Source organism: Notolabrus celidotus, chromosome 21, assembly GCF_009762535.1.
Source record: "Notolabrus celidotus isolate fNotCel1 chromosome 21, fNotCel1.pri, whole genome shotgun sequence".
Taxonomy (NCBI): Eukaryota; Metazoa; Chordata; class Actinopteri; order Labriformes; family Labridae; genus Notolabrus; species Notolabrus celidotus.
Genome location: NC_048292.1, coordinates 8,498,041 through 8,515,563, shown reverse-complemented (window position 1 = coordinate 8,515,563; position 17,523 = coordinate 8,498,041). Strand labels below are relative to the sequence as shown.

Genomic DNA, 17,523 nt, shown 5'->3' with positions numbered 1-17,523 from the left:
CTTAATGTCTCCCTCTCCTCTTTAATCCCCTCAAGGTAAGGTAGTGACTCCAGAGAAGATCCAGGAGGCAAAGGAGGTATACAGAGAACATTTCCAGGATGACGTTTTCAACGAGAAGGGGTGGAATTACATTTTGGAGGTGAGACACTTTATAGAATGGCTAGAAAATCATTTTTTTTAATGTTTATATTTTGTAGTAATTGAAACATTTTTTTAAAGACATATCTGGTTTGTTTTCCAAGAGGGTTACTTTCCAAGTAGTGATTCATTAAGGAAAAAGCAGGGAGTTGGAACTGGGGATGCGGGTATAAACACACACAGGTGCACACTTTAATGTTTGCACATGAAACATTCTGCAGGCAGTGTGTCTTTTATCAGAGAGGCTTTAAATCACACACACACACCCACACATACAGTGTGTTCCAATGTTGGAATGTTTTTGTAACAGTTTTTGATCATAAAAACTCAACCTCTTCAGGGTTACATCCTGCTTTTGTGAAGTAGGGCCAAAAATAACCAAAGTTTTCAGTGATGTCTCGGAGGCTAGCAATTATAATTTTGGAAATAAAAGAAAAGCTGAGACAGTGAAAGAGTTAATATATGTCAAATACGACAAATGAATCAATGTATGTGAAATAGAAAATGTGCATACTCTCTGTTTCTGTTATTATTAAGAGTTACTGTTTCAGCACCTTGGAGAGAGCACACTGCAGTATCCTCTTCACACATTGCTTAATTACATCATAACTTTGCAGCCTTGTTTTTTTCACATCCTGCGTTATATCATGCTGATAATTTACACACTATCACACACAAGGGTGCAACTGTTGTCTACCTTTAGCAGTAATTTGTGGTAAACACACAAAGGGAAAAACAGATTGTGTCAAACCAGTATTGTAAAGCGAGAACTCTCAGGTCCCACTGCCTTTCCACACAGCACCTTCAGGTGTGAAGCACACCTGAAGGTGAAGTCTCACTACAAGCTGTATCGCGTCCAAATATAAATCACTCTTGTCTCATTTTCGGGTCATCATTGTGATAAAATGCGAACGCTTCTACAGTGTAATTCAGATTCTTGGCGGGATGACTTTGCATATAATCGTGTCTTTGTGTTTCCAGAAATACAACGGACACCTGCCTATTGAAATCAAGGCCGTGCCGGAGGGGAGTGTCATCCCTCGAGGCAATGTTTTGTTCACGGTGGAGAGCACGGACCCTGAATGCTACTGGCTCACCAACTGGGTGGAGGTACGCTTGTTTTGTTTTTTCTTCTGGGTAGTGAATAGATAGCGGGGTTGATTCCCGAGGGTGGAGATACGAAACGATATGAAAAGAGTATTGTTCAATTATCAAACTGGGTGGGGTCAGGCTGAAAGATGCTTTTGGTTCCATTGTTGAGAAGTGGAACTCAAGCTACTTTAGAGCCTGAGATCTCCTTTTCAGTCCTCCAACTTAATTGAAATGCGATATATAATCACTTGAACAGTACTTGTCTTCAGCTCTAGATTAGCTTTGGCAAACAGAAAGCCATTTAAAGATTTTCACCCCATCTGCCCTCATACGACAGTGTTCATTTTAATGTGCTACCCTTACGGCTGTTTAACTACACTGCCAGGCACATCAGTCACTTTTAATGATTAACTTAATTGATTATTGATTAAAAGACAAGTGTATTTGCAACATTATTTCCTTTTAATTGCATAGAAAAAAAAGAATAAGCAATAAACTTTTTATCTTGGCAGCATGCCCAATGACACCTCTTATCCCTCTTTAAATCTCACTGAATTACAGTCTTCTCATCGCTTATTACTTAATTCCTGCTCAGAGATAAGCTGTAACTGTAGGAAAGACATGCATAAGTACCAAAGAAGAGAGTAGGGTGATAAAAAAGACTTGTTTGACCCCCCCCCCCCCCCCCCCTCCACATCAAATATATGTGCAAGTATCCAAAGAACAGTCAAGAGGCTGTTTTATATCTGTGTCATGAGTTTGCATCTTCTTTTATGGCAAGTCATTTTACATTTCCTGTTCCCACTTATTGCACTTTTGTCATTCAGCTCCAGCTCTCCTCAGTCAAACAATATTAAAGAAATAAGTAACATTTGAGAATTTTTGGTGAACACATTCAATCTTACAAAATATGTATATCTCCCCTGAATGTATGCAGTCTAAACACAATCAGGTTGTAAACATTTTACCTCAGATATCTTAGCAGCCCCATTTCATCTGTCATTCAAGCTATTTCAAGCAACCTCATCTTTGGGGAATGTCATAATAAAAATGATAATAATACTCATGCATAGAAACACACTCAAGCTACTCTGAAGACTGTTCTGTTTCTTTTAGTTGACAAAATAATGTAGCACTAAATCAACTCCTTGCTCTCACCAATGCCCTCTTCTTTAAACACATCACACCTTTGAATTTGGCCTCAATGGTGTACAGAATGTATGTCAGCTGCTACCTTTCAATTGAGTTGACTTTGCTTTGCTGTGTTTCAGATAGTCAGGGACACTGAAGTCACCTGTAAATGTTCTGTTTCAAGCCTTTTTTTTCTATACTGTTGTTTTCTTTTGGTTATTGTGTGTCTAGAGTGGTAACCCTGACACATTCTCCAAAATAAGAGCAGTTTATCATGTGTGGGCCGCAGTCAGGTTAAATTGTTGCTTAAAGCGATAGTTTGGCAATTTTGAAAATGCCTCTATTCCCCCCGTTGCTGAAAGTTATATGCAAAGATTGATATATCTTCTATGTATGTCCATTGAATGGAGCTTTAGCACAAATACTGGAAAGACATGGAAACAGGAAGCAAAATGCATGTAGCAGCTGTAAGTCACAGTTTCCTTGAAAAAAAAAAAAAAAAAACAAGCTAAGTGTAGCACGTGTTTATCTGTTTCTGGTAAGTCTCAGTTTTATTGTAGATAGTAAGATAAGAGTAGCATCTGTCTATATGTTTCTGGTAAGTCTCAGTTACTTTGAAGATAATGAGTTATGTGTAGTACTTGTTTATCTGTTTTTGGTAAGTCTTAGTTTCATGGTAAATAGTTAAGTGTAGCATCGGTTTATCTCTTTATTTTAAGTCTTAGTTTCATAGAAGATAATAAGTTAGGTGTAGCATTGGTTTATATCTTTTTGTTAAATCTTAGTTTCATTGAAGATAATGACTTATGTGTAGCACCTGTGTATCTGTTTCTGATAAGTCTCAGTTTCATTGTAGATACTAAGTTAAGAGTAGCATTGGTTTATCTCTCTTTGTTAAATCTTAGTTACATTGAAGATAATGAGTTATGTGTAGCATCTGTTTCTGGTAAGTCTTAGTTTCATTGTAAATAGTAAGTTAAGTTTAGCATCGGTTTATCTCTTTATGTTAAATCTTAGTTTCATTGAAGATAATGAGTTGTGTGTAGCATCTGTTTCTGGTAAGTGTTAGTTTTATTGAAGATAATAAGTTATGTCTAGTACTTGTTTATCTGTTTCTGGCAAGTCTCAGTTTGATTGTAAATAGTTTCATTGTTTAAAGTTAGTTACACAGATGCTTCATTTTGGCATAGTTAAACAGCACGAGCACAAAAAAGGAACATCATTTCTTGTGCCTTACTTGATATTGATTCAGATTTGTAATAAGATAGACTTGAAGATTTGTTAGATCCATTTTTGAAAGGAGAAGAAAACGAGGTAGGGAGTCAGTTGATGAAATGCTGATTGGCTTTCTTGACACAGCGTCAAGCAGATAGGTAGCTGAAGTTGAAATCCTTTATCTAGAATAGATTGTTAGCTGCACTTGCATACAAATATCTGTTTACAAAGATGAAATCAAAACCATCATCCAGATATCATTACACTGGATTGCATTCCTCCTACTCTTGCTCTCCCTTGGCCTTCTTTTTCCTGGATACATCAAAGCCTGCTGAGAAGTAATTTGTATTTGGACAATAAACGCATGACAAACTGACACTAGAACACTTCCCATACTCAAATTTACACCGCTGAAACTGGAGTCTGCCTTTTTGTGTAGAATCTGTATATGGAGATTACTTTGAAGGCGACCCGTCAACCAGGATTGAAGCGTAGCAATGCATGTCCGCCCTCTTGTCTAAAATGCAGACATTTCTGACTCCATGGACATCCAAGATTTGGATTGGCAAAATGCTTGAACACTACAGTCCACAAACCACCATGATGGCTGTGCCTGCATCTTGTATACAGTCTATTCTTTTACAATTTGAGGCCTCTTTTGATTCGTCACTGCTAACAAAATTACTCCCAGTCTTTTTGGTCTGATCCTTATCAGAAAAGCACATTTTCCCCAAAATGTTGGACAAACTCTTTAGCCCTCCTCAGTGCTGCATTTGTTGCCTGCAGCTTAAGCACCATGTCATTCCCCTTCTGAGATGAGGAAGATCTCATAAACCTAATGCCCCATGAACAGACTGTCCGCAATGACTCGGCAGAACTAAATTCATTTACCGTGAGCATTATCTTTGCTCTGCGTCTCCCTCTCTCTAAAGCGCTCTCTTGGACTTATCTTCTCTCTGCCTCTCTGTGTCTGTATCAGCCCGATTCATAAATATAATGTTTGACTATTTTCCTCAGATAATCCCATTGTCATGTCTTTAAATATCCCCACTGACATGGGGTCTGTTTATCCAGCTTGACTTTTACAGATTCGGATAATCATGAAGTGATTTTCTAGAAATTACAAATCAGATACATCTCTTTTCCCGTTTATGAATCTAAAGTGAGCGTGTTTAAGACTCTGTGAAGTCCTGCAGGTGCATTTTAAAGTAAATAAAAACATCTTTAATCTTGTTTTTTATCACTGATGTATTCAAGCAGGTCTTAAAAGTCTCAAGATCCCTAAACAGCTCTCTGATGCATGAATCTATATCATTCATTGTACACACACTCAACTCTAAAAGCAAGTACACACTGAAAATGAAGCCGTGTTTTGTCGTAGGTCACCCACAGCCAAGAGCACTATCATAACTCTCACACACACTGTCCTGATAAATTTAGAATCACAACACACACACACACACACACACACACACACACACACACACACACACACACACACACACACACACACACACACACACACACACACACACACACTTGGTCAGTCTCTACAGCTGATATAAATACACACACACACACACACACACACACGCGCACACGAACACGAACAGTCATTCTTCATAGGTGATGTAAATTTAGCCACACTGTCCTTGGGCTTGTTCTCTTCTTCCCCTTCTTCCTCTGCCTTCCTTTATTGTCTTTCCTTTTCCTCACCACATCACACGCTCTCCTTTTTTTTTCTTTCTTGAACTTCCCTCTTGTTTCTTTTCCTCTGCCCTTATTGTCATCTCCCCTCTCTGTCTTTCCTGACCTCCCTCCATTTTGTTCTTGGATGGTGACCGGAAAGTTATGTTGGCACGCGCATGCAAGCAGAGTGTGTGCAAACATTCCTGCTGAGTGTTTTTTTTTAAACTGTACTGCTGCCCTAATAGAGCACAGTTACTCACAGACATTACAACATGCTGTGAGTAACTCCTGTAGATCAAAAACATCTAAAGTTAGGGAATATATTTAGCTTGTTTCCATTCATAATCGAACCCTGGAGAGTATACAGGAGCATGACACTTTGAGAGTGTTAATCTTAATACAATCTAATCATGGTGTTATATTTCTTGTTCCACTCATTCCTAACACAAATGTCAACATGTAGATAAGGTAGAGGGCACATGACGTGTGTGTCTGTAGACATTAGCCTTGCTCCGACAGTCACGAGACCATATCATGCTTTAGATTATGATTAGTCTGAGGAGGCATGTGACTCTGTGCTCAGGGTCGTCAAGTGAAGAGGCACGCTGTGTAGCATTAGCAGACAAAGTCAAGTAATGAATCTGAACAGGAATAGTACAGAGTTCTCTTAAAGTCAAAATCACTACGGAGGAGGAGGAAAAAGAATTTAACATCCTGGTGTTTTGTATTGTTGTAAAACTTGATGTCTTTATTTACTGCTAATGAGGTTTGACACACGTGGATCTCACTTTCATTCTTGTCACTCACACCTCTTTGTATGCATGGGGAAACGTTGCACACAAAGAAAATATTAGCTTCAAGATTTAGATAACGCTTTGGTCACCACCAGTATTGGGCAAGCTACGAGTCATTTTACCTTTTAATAAAGCTTCAATTTCTACAACTCGAGATACTGTTTTTGCTGGGTTTTTTAAAGGATGTGTTTTTTGGGTGATTTTCGCCTTTATCTGATAGGACAGCTGAAGAGAGACAGAAAATGTGGGGAGTAGAGAGTGGGACAGGACATGCAGCAAATGGTCAAGGCTGGAATCAAACCTGGATCTCTGCGATGAGGGCTATAGCCTCTGTATATGGGGCACACGCTTAGATCGCTAGGCCAATGGCGCCCTAACTTGATTTACTGTTTAGAGAAAATGTAGTTAGCTAGGCCAGGGGTTCCCAAACTTTACCATGCCAAGGACCCCCAAACAGCATTAGCTTCTGGCTGGGGACTCCCTCTGCAAACCCACAGACAATGCTGCAAAATATGTAAAGAAACATCAACTGTTAGAATGTATTTTCTTACTTTGATTCACTTTTCAATAATTAATACATTTGTTAAGCATAGGAAATTATTAACAAATGTGTATTAAAAAAAGTAAAATAAAATACAAATAATTAGATTCTTTTTTTTCCCTTCCCTCCAATTTTTTAAGGCGCCCCCTGGCGGCCCCCACTTTGAAAACCACTGAGCTAGGCCACAGTAAAAGTGACTTGCTACGTCAAGCTATTTGCCACATTGAACTAGTTAAAGTCATAGTAAGTATTTTTTCTTGCATGTTTGTTTGGTTCACTATAATCTAAAAGTATGAGCTGTATGTTCAGACCAAGCGACAACCTCAGGTCTAAAAATATGAGTCCAATGCGGAAGTGCTAAAAACTGCAGTTCATCGAGGATCCACTTGAGGCTGGATCCGGAAATACTTGAAACCACATACACACCAATTCAAAAAAGCCGATCTTTACAGCAGAAATAAACATGTTTACAGCCTGGTACAAAAGACGAGTGTAGTCTGGATTGCTCATTTCTTGATCGGCACACACTGTACTGGGGGTAAAAAAAATTCTACCGCGGCAATTTCGAAGATTTTGAGATTACAAGTCTTCCAATGAGAGGCACAGCTGACTTGATTGACAGGCGGGAACACTGTAGCTGTTGGCTAGGAGGCTCAAACTCTGCCTCTTTATGTCACAATCGCTCAACAGCAGCAATATGCCTGCCGCCGCCGATTGGCCTCAAAACAGCGCTTCAGAAACAGATGGGTGACGTCACGGATACTACGTCCATATTTTATACAGTCTATGGTTCATAAAACTAAAGCTAATTATTTTGGCCAATGACTGGAACTTCAACATATTGCCTTATGACAGTTAACAACTTATCAAATAGATCTAGATAAATGTAGTCACTCACACTAGTAACTTTCGGTTTATGTCGATTTAGTGACCCCTGTGGACAACTCAACTGTGATTGGTTACTTCAGCTTATTCAGGGAATGACCTGCTTGTTAGGTGATCTCTTGCTCTCTTGTTTGCCAGCAAGGGCATCGTAAGCATCAACTAAAGGATTAGACAGTGATGTCAGAAGTAGATACAGATGCATGTTTGTGTGTTGTGGTATGATTTCAGCCCGTAACAGAACGCTCCACTGCTCTTCAGCTTCGCTGTGTGAAAATGTAACTTGAGTGGACACTACTCGATCAATAAAACAGTTAGGTTACTAAAAAGCTGCTTAATGTAGAAAACAGCAGCACTACCACCAAGCTGCTGTTGACTTAACAGGATTAAATGGCTGGCTTCCATGCACACAGGCGTACTAAATACTTATTATGGTAAAAAAGTGTGTGTTTATAGAGGTGTGTATTCAAAAGGTGATGTTGAGCATGGATAAGCCACTTGTTTTCATATTGAATGTATGACTGGAGTCCAGAGTTGACACGAGACATTCTTCTCACAGTTTGTCTTGTGTGAATAAGCAAACCCTCTTTGAACCCCCTGAGCCTGTTAGCTTGGGGGTTTAGTACCAGTTGAATGCTGGGAAAAAGGGATACGTGCATCAGCCACTTGCTTGTACGTTCAGTGCAGAAAAATAAGGTGTTTTTTTCTTTAAGAGAAATAATACTCTAAAGCATCAGATAGATAAGAAGTGAAGCTTTTCTAGCAAACATTGATATCAAGAACTGTCCCTCTTTCTTCCATCAGACCATCCTGGTTCAGATCTGGTATCCCATCACTGTTGCGACCAACTCCAGAGAACAGAAGAAGATCCTGGCCAAGTACCTGCTGGAGACTTCTGGAAACCTGGAGCGCCTGGAGTACAAACTACATGACTTTGGCTACAGAGGCGTCTCTTCACAAGAGGTACTACATACATGATCACACCCTTTAAATATAAGCAACAGGGTTGTTAGGATATTTGAAGCTATCTAAAAAATACATTAGGACAAAATGTACAGACTTGCTCTTTACTGGACTTTCAATGGTTTAAAATGCAACATTACATTCATGGAACTTAAGGACTCTGGTATTGAATGTATATACAAATTGCCAATGCATCCTCATTTCCCAGATTGTTCGTTTCATTGAACCAAAACAAAGCCAGCAACCAGCAGCAGCAGCCAGAGTCTGTGCTGTAAGGATCAACCTTCAGAGTCTTGATATGAATGATTCATCCCTAGAGGTGTGTGATAGGTCGATATCAGTTTGTAGAGGGTTAGGATGAGTCCAAGATCTGCAAATCCAGAGAGATCGTAGTATCGGCACCTTTTGTTGTCATACGCTACAGTTCTACACTCACACATGGACGCACATTGACGTGGTTTATAATGCACAGACAGAACGCAGGCTAAACAAACAGCACGTCTGCCACATCCAGTGAATCTACTGTATTACAGTCTCCAGGGCAACAGCTCATTGTGTCAGTATGTAGTAAATACACAGAGTTATGGAAAGTCCAGTGACTCAACTGTTGGCGTTTGTTCAGTTTCCTTTTGCTCCTCCTTTACTTTGCTAATCTGGTGCACATAGCGCGCAGGAGCTGCATTTGGCCCCAGAGCTGTCAATCATTTCTTTATATGGCATCAATTAACTCAAAAAAACTTCTCCGAATAATCAACATTTTGACATGAAAAGAACTATTTTTAATGACAAGGAACAGGTTCAAAAAATTTTTTTTTTTACATGTATTTTGATTTTATTGTTTGACTCATGTTGCATCTGTTAAATGGAGGATGTATACCACAGCCATTCAGTAGGAAGAGCCCTAAACCATTTGGCTTCACTTTTGAAGAGCTTTCATGTCATTCATCTTTTAGTTTAGTCTTTAGCTGGAGCTTTGGACCATGTTACACAGTGAGCTACATATGAGCGCTCTCCAAAGCTTTGCTCAATTGGACTTTGTTTCGGATGGTTCTACTTTAGAAAGAAATCACAAGAATTAGGTGGAAATTTAAAGGTAAATTACGACAAAGTTGAAATCATAATGTACTGTAGCATGACGTAATAATCATCATAATAATATATGTATATATGTATATATAATAATGATATACTTTATTGGTCCCCCATTGGGGGAAATTCTTTTGTTACAGCAGCTTATAACATGGGACAGGGGAATACAACAATGTACTAACATATTTAAAAAATATAATAACAATGATAATAGCAATGATAAAGGTAAAATAGAATAAAATAAAATAAAATATGGCAACTATTACAGATGTATACACACTATGTACACTTCTATAATAATAATAATAATAATAATAATAATAATAATACATTTATTTATATAGCACCTTTTTAAAACAGGTTTACAGAGTGCAAGACAGCGAGAGAAAAATCACAAAAGCACATGACAAAGGTAAGGAGATGTAAAATGAGTGAAGTAAAGACAATAATAAAAACCATGCAGAAATTAAAAAGTCTAGTGATGAGTTAGGAAGTGAAAGCACGTTTAAAAAAGTGTGTTTTTAAAAGAGGACAAGGATGTGGCTTGCCTGATCTCCTCCGGCAGGTCATTCCAGAGTGACGGGGCCCTGACTGCAAAGGCCCGGTCACATGTCCTTGTCCATGTCCTTGCCTTCAAACTTGTTTGGGATTGGCTTATGCTTCACACAAAATTTAAAACAAATTGGTCAATCATTATTCCCCTTAAATCATCTCCTGTCTTTTTGCAGACTGCAGGCATCGGTGCCTCTGCCCATCTGGTCAACTTCAAGGGCACAGACACAGTCGCTGGGATAGGGGTCATTAAGAAGTACTACGGCACCAAGGACCCAGTGCCCGGCTTCTCAGTGCCGGCTGCAGAGCACAGGTACACTACACAAACACACTTCTTTTAACTTGTATTTACTCTCATGTATTGAAGCTCTGTCCTCCACTTAGAGATCTCTGTGTAGTCTCTACCTGCAAGGGTGTCCCGGCTTTCCCAGAGTCCTGAGCGGCTCTGTTTTCATCGTGATGTAGGGCAGTAGTTCACTCGCCACTTTTAATTATTACACCTCCAAGGTATGATGGGTGTCTGCCAACGTGTTCAACACTCCTTTTAATGCACAGGCAAACTTTTAAACACGGCATCTCGCCTCTTGAGGCCACTGCATTCCTGTGCACAGTGTTAATTATCAGCATGTATTCATATTCTCAGAATGCACAGGGGCACTGTGGGCACAGTTTGGATCCTTTTATCTCCACTGATAGCTCTGCTGAGTAAGTCAACACTCGGGCTCTGAGCCAAACTTTTTTTTTTTTGTTCATCCTGGAGCCAAATTGTTTTTAAAAATACCAAAACACTTGTTTTGAATAAGAGTTGGTTATCAGCCAGATTTGTCAATGGAGGGAATTTATCAGAGTGAGAGTTAACTCATCATTTGGCCGAGGTTGGTGTTAATCCCCCCCCCCCCCCCCCCCCCCCCCCCGTTTGGAGCGTGGTCACCCTCACACTAATTATGTGCTTCATCTGTGTCATGTCTGTGATTGGGGCTCTGATTGGCTGGAGCTAGAGGCTGTGATTGGCCGCTGCCCTGACGCACATGTGCCTCACATGTCTCTGGTGTTGTTTAATGGCACTGATCCATTTAGCCTCCTCACACACACACACACACACACACACACACACACACACACACACACACACACACACACACACACACACACACACACACGCAAACACATTTCCTCCCTTTCTGTTTCGCTCTCCTGCACATGCAGGCGCTTCTTCTTCTTCCTCGCCACCAGGGCAGTTACTGCTGCTCCAGCGCACCCTTCTTCCCTGCACCAGTGCATTGTGGGATGGTGGCAGTAGTTGTCATGGCAACTGTTACGCAATAGCCCCCCCCCCCCCTTAAAATCTGTTTGGTTTCTACCTCTGAGGGAGGAGTCACAGTGAAATTCCACTTCAAGTAAAAAGAAAGGGGCAGTTGTTGAGGAGCAGAGCTGTGTCACCTTCAGAGCTCTCATCTACTAAACTTTTAGTGCCCTCTAATGTTTACAGTACACTTAATGCAATAGCAAAGCGCTGTGAAGAAGAATGAGAGTGGTGTGCATGCAGAGACATGACATCATGTTCAAAAATTGTGTCGAAAATACTCAAAAAGTCTGGTTTCATGAACTGGTTTCACGTTTCTTTGTTTAGTAGTTCCAAACAAACCACAGAGAAATTCCAGGTACCTTTCCTTTGTCAGGGTGAGGTACCTGTGTCCTTGAATTCTAGTTTGGGTGAATGTCTGAGTACAGACTTCCCGGAGTGCAGCAGATGCTGGTATGACTGATAGGGGGAGTGGAAATCAAATATAACTGACAACAAAGTGAAATGATCATCATAAGCACTGCTAAAATGAACATCTTTAAATATGTTAAAGCATAAGTGAAACCTACAAAACCAAGAGAGTACAGCCAAAGCCTGGAGTGCACTGCCCTCTTCTGGATGATCTTTCCCATTGTCATTAGATCAATGTCTTGTGACTGTTGTCAGCCAACATTCTCCTCTTCATATTTTGTGAGGACATTTTTACCTCTAATATTATTTACCTCCCTTTGTGTTTCATTTTTCTAACAAACTGGATTAAAACTCTGAAGTTTATTATTATTATTATTATTATTATTATTATTATTATTATTATTATTATTATTATTTCCCAATAAATAACAGGGTTCCCTCTTAGTTATAAAATAAAGTGGTGGAAGTGGTGTCCTTCAACACTGTGGAGACAAATATCTGCAGCTCATGAGTCCAAGACAAGTTTCCCTAATGGGACAATAAAGAATATTGTACCATAGTGTACTGCAATGAACAACACCGCAACACATCCCATTACAACCATACTGCACCGCATTACATCCAATCAAATCTGACTGTACCGCACCGCACCATATTGCATCACATCACATCACATCTGATGGTACCGCAACGCATCACATTGTATCACATCTAACTGTACCACACCGGACCACATAGCATCAATTTGCATCACAGCACATCAAATAACATCTGACGGTACCACATCACATCGCATCACGCCGCATCACACCACACCACATCACATCACATCACATCTGAGCACACTGAACCGCGTCACACTGCACTGAACCGCGGCACACTGCACTGCATATAATTGCATAAAATCTGAACATACTGCACAGCGCCACATTGCATCACGTCGCATCGAATAACATCTGACTGTACTGCATTACATCCCATCACGACCATACTGCACCGCATTACATCCAATCACATCTGACTGTACCGCAACGCACTGCACCATATTGCATCACATCACATCTGATGGTACCGCATCGCATCGCATCACATTGTATCACACCTAACTGTACTGCACCGCACCACATTGCATCAATTTGCATCACATCACATCGAATGACATCTGACAGTACCGCATCACATTGCATCACATCTGACCTGCACCGACCTGCACCAACCTGCACTGACCTGCACTGACCTGCACCAACCTGCACTGACCTGCACTGAACCGCACTGAACCGCACTGAACCGCACTGAACCGCACTGAACCGCTGCAAAGCACTGCCTCGCATCACTGACCGCACCACACTAAACCTCACCGCACTGCATATCACTCTATCACATCTCACCTTACCGCACCGCGGCACACTGCACTGCATATAATTGTACCATATTGCATCACATCACATCACATCAAATAACATCTGACCGTACTGCATTAAATCCCATTATGACCGTACTGCACCGCATTGCATGCAATCACATCTGACTGTACCGCAACGCACCACACCACACCATATTGCATCACATCACATCACATCTGATGGTACCGCACCGCACCACATTGCATCAAGTTGCATCACATCACATCGAATAACATCTCACGGTACTGCATCACATGTGACCGCACTGCACCGCTATGAATCACGGCACACTGCACTGCACTGCATATAATTGCATCATATTTGAACGTACCGCACCACATTGCATCACATCACATCGCCTCACATCTGACCGCACCGCCTCGCATCACCTCACGTCGTATCTGACCGCACTGCATATCATTGTATCACATCTGACCGTACCTCACAGCATCGCATCACATTGCTTCACATCTGACTGTACCTCACGGCATTACATCGCAATACTTCCGATCGCACAGCACCACAATTCACCACATCACATGGCATCAGTTCCTCCTGCACATCACTGCACCATACCGCACTGCACTGCATCACATTGTATCGCATCTGACCACACCACACTGTCTCCTGTCTAATCCTAAATCAACCACCATGGGAGTTGTCCACACTTAAAGACAGTTTTTATGAATCTATATGGTATGATTTCTGTGCTAAAATACTAACACCCGTTCTCTCTCCAGTACCATCACAGCGTGGGGGAAGGACCATGAAAAAGACGCCTTCGAGCACATCATCAAGCAGTTCCCCAGCGTGCCCGTGTCCATCGTCAGCGACAGCTATGACATCTACAACGCCTGTGAGAAGATCTGGGGCGAGGACCTACGGGGACTGATAGAGAAGCGCAGTGCTGACGCCCCGCTGGTTGTCCGACCAGACTCTGGAAACCCGCTAGATACAGTTCTGAAGGTGAGATCTCATGCCCAGCTGTGTTCCCTTCTTCTTTCTGGGATTGTTAAACAAGGCAGAACACTAATCTTCTCCATCCCTGCACCCCACTCTTTTATTTCTGTCAGGTTTTGGAGATCCTGGGTAAGAAATTTATTCCAAAGGAGAACTCTAAAGGCTTCAGGGTTCTCCCTCCGTACATTCGAGTTATACAAGGAGACGGAGTTGATATCAACACACTGCAAGAGGTACACATAAAGGCCATTTATCACTGCTCTGCTCTCAAACAAAGAACAAGAGATGTGGAAACATTGCAAAGTTTTTGAGTGTGTGTTTTTCCTAACAGATAGTAGAGGGCATGAAGGAGCACAAGTGGTCCATTGAGAACATAGCCTTTGGGTCTGGTGGGGCTCTGCTGCAGAAACTGACCAGAGATCTGCTCAACTGCTCATTTAAATGCAGTTATGTTGTCACTAATGGACTCGGGGTGAGTATGTGCACACTTGGATAAAGTCACTGTGTTTAGGTTAGGATTTTAAAAAGCATGCAATGTGTGATTATGTTGTTCAGTATTGTAACAACAATATAATATCCCCATGTGTGCACCATTGTCCTCCAAAAATGAATCCTGAAAGCATTTAGCGTTTTCACTTAGACTCTAATGGAGTTGGCCTTTGAAGCCAGCCTCAAGTGGACGCTTAAAGAACCTAATTTGTTCCCCTCCTGCATAGTCTTCATTTTTCAGCACCAGAATGTACCTGATTGCTAGCTTGAGCGTCATCTGCTGCATCCTAAAAGTGTTAAAGCAAAGCTGTTACACAAGATGTTTATCCAGTGGGTCAAATGTTTGGGTGCTGTGAGAGAGCATTGCAGAGTGTCCTCTTAAAGCCTGCAAATCTTTTCCTTTGTTACATCCTCACAGGAGATTCATTTTTGTTTAAATGTAATAATGTGCGTTCTGTGTGCTGGAAAAAGGTAAATGTCTTCAAGGACCCAGTGGCAGACCCCAACAAGAGGTCAAAGAAAGGTCGCCTGTCTCTGCACCGGACACAGAGTGGAGACTTTGTCACCCTAGAAGAAGGCAAGGGCGACCTGGAGGAGTATGGCGTGGTGAGTCTGGTGGTCACATAACACATGCACACACTCCAGTATTCATTTTTGCACTTTCTCACTTTTTCTTTTTACTCTCTTCTTCCTTCCCTCCCTTTTTTTACATGTTCGTCTGTGTTCTCCTGTGTCCTTTTCCTCCCACTCCAGGACCTGCTGCACACAGTCTTCCAGAACGGGAAGATTGTGAAGACGTATACGTTCGACGACGTCAGAGACAATGCTAAGCTCAAAGAGAGTGAGCTTGATGACCTGCTGCAATGAATGCAGCACGACTGAAAACCCCACAACTTTTCCACCCTAACCCCCCCTCTCCCCCACCCCCCACCCCACCCCCCATAAAATACCCAACCTCAACCCTTCACCTTTTGGCCTCTGACGTCACCTTCAGATAACGGCGGTAGCGTGCACTGCTATTAGAACCTGCTCCTAAAGCCTGAGAGCTCCCAAAACGTTCCCTTGAAAAAAAAAAAAACCCTGAGATCTACTTTAATAATCACAGACCTTCCCTCTTAAGTCAAAAGAAAGCTGTCGGCTCTCCAGCAGAGTCGTGAATTCGGAATCAGCACAGGAATTACAGATGCATTAGAGGGAGAGAAATTGAAATCCTAATGACAAACCGTGCGCTCACTTCATGTACCTCAGCCCCCCCCCCAAATCGAAATAATCAGCATGTTGCACTGGTTCGCTAGACATGTTGCAAAGTGAGAATGTGATTGGCTACTGAAAGGCAATGTGTCAGCAGACTTTTACATGCCGACACCCAAATATATCAGGAGATTGTAGATGTTTGAATAAGCTCTAAGCGCAGTGAACCCTTCTGAGGAAGATTGTGAGTGAAAGAGAAATAAGAAAATTATGAAGCCACACCCGCACTAATGACCGTGCCCCGTGTATTGTGTACAGAACTGTTGAGAAAAATACATGTCTGATTCTTCTTAGCTTTGTCTTTTATGTGAAGGAGGATGGCGAATACAGATGCACCAATAACATTGACCAACAAGCGCTTATATAAACACTTAAGACTGTATCCATGGGTGATAAAGACATGTACTCCTCCCTGTTTTCTTGCTTTTTATCAGTAGTCATGGCCCACGTTGTAACAGGCCAAAGGTAATCAAGTACAAACTGAATATTTTCTACTCTTACTCTGCCAAATAAAATGTTATTGGTGCATCTCTGAAGGTATGTTAATGATCATCGACTTGCCATTATGTTGCCCAAAGAGCATCCCCATAATGAAGGCCCGTCTCAGTCCTGTCACTACAAACAGAAGTTTGTTTGTTGTTACGTATATTATGACTCTGACAATACGATTTGAAAAGCTAATTTCCTGTGATTCATCCCAAAGAGTCCCTAAGTATTTGTGGATTAGATTTAAGTCAAAACTTTCAGATTGGGCCCTCATGATGGCGAAAGCTCTTAAAACCAGTCTTTGAAATAAAAGACCAAGAGTTGATGTAAATAAAATACATCACAGCTGTGATCTTCACTGGACTGAAGATGATCTAATTATGTGATTATGAAAGATTAAATATGTGGCTCCTGGGCAGAAGTGTATGTTAAATGTTGGTTCTGATGTGTGTGAATGCTTGGGAGTATGCATGTGTTCGTGTGTGTGTGTGCTGATATTTCCTTCCTCTAAAGGATAGTGTAGTATTCCTTTATGCAAATGTACTTGTTGACCGGGGGAATAATAATGATGAACACACTTCCATTTACTTTGCTGGCCTTTTATTTCGGACGGAGATGCAGCTTTGTGACAAACAGGGAGTGCTACTGTCTTGATTGTGAAAAAGTAACCATCAGGCAGATGAGTCAGACTCTGGATCAGAAAATAAGTTTCGAGTCAGCAAAATGTTGATATCACTGCCTTAAACTTATGTTTCCGGAAGCTTCTAAATGTCCCCACTGAGGGCAAATTGTACCGTCGTTTTGGATTCCTTGCCGAGATAAGAGACATCTTGATTCTAATGCCTTTTAGAGCAAATAATCTTTTATCCAGAGCGTCCTGATGAAGTGTCACTCCTGTTTGCAGGTGTTTTAGTCACATTAGCCTGTTCTACAGAGTGAAGGGATTTCACAGGAGCTAGCGACATCACAGGTAGCTAATAGTTTGTTAAAACCAAATGGAAAATGTTGGGCAAAATTTTCCATCTTCTTCAGTTTTGGCAAACATAGAAACACTGCCAGTATGGAACTACATAACACTGATTAGCCTTTAACATGTTAATTTAAAGCTATGCTAGTGACTAACCTATTTATAGA

The 17,523-nt window shown here is 41.2% G+C and overlaps 1 protein-coding gene across 1 annotated transcript in view; it reads left to right on the top strand.

The window, feature by feature from the left end:
- Positions 1 to 16,976, top strand: part of nampt1 (nicotinamide phosphoribosyltransferase 1) — a 31,058-nt gene extending 14,082 nt beyond the window's left edge. The window contains exons 3-11 of the mRNA XM_034673471.1: positions 36 to 139; positions 1,120 to 1,248; positions 8,287 to 8,445; positions 10,263 to 10,399; positions 13,944 to 14,169; positions 14,277 to 14,396; positions 14,495 to 14,635; positions 15,124 to 15,258; positions 15,406 to 16,976. Coding sequence (XP_034529362.1) covers positions 36 to 139; positions 1,120 to 1,248; positions 8,287 to 8,445; positions 10,263 to 10,399; positions 13,944 to 14,169; positions 14,277 to 14,396; positions 14,495 to 14,635; positions 15,124 to 15,258; positions 15,406 to 15,519 — 1,265 coding nt within the window. The 3' untranslated portion in view covers positions 15,520 to 16,976. The remainder of the gene's footprint in view (positions 1 to 35; positions 140 to 1,119; positions 1,249 to 8,286; positions 8,446 to 10,262; positions 10,400 to 13,943; positions 14,170 to 14,276; positions 14,397 to 14,494; positions 14,636 to 15,123; positions 15,259 to 15,405) is intronic.
- The last annotated feature ends 547 nt before the right edge of the window (positions 16,977 to 17,523 follow it).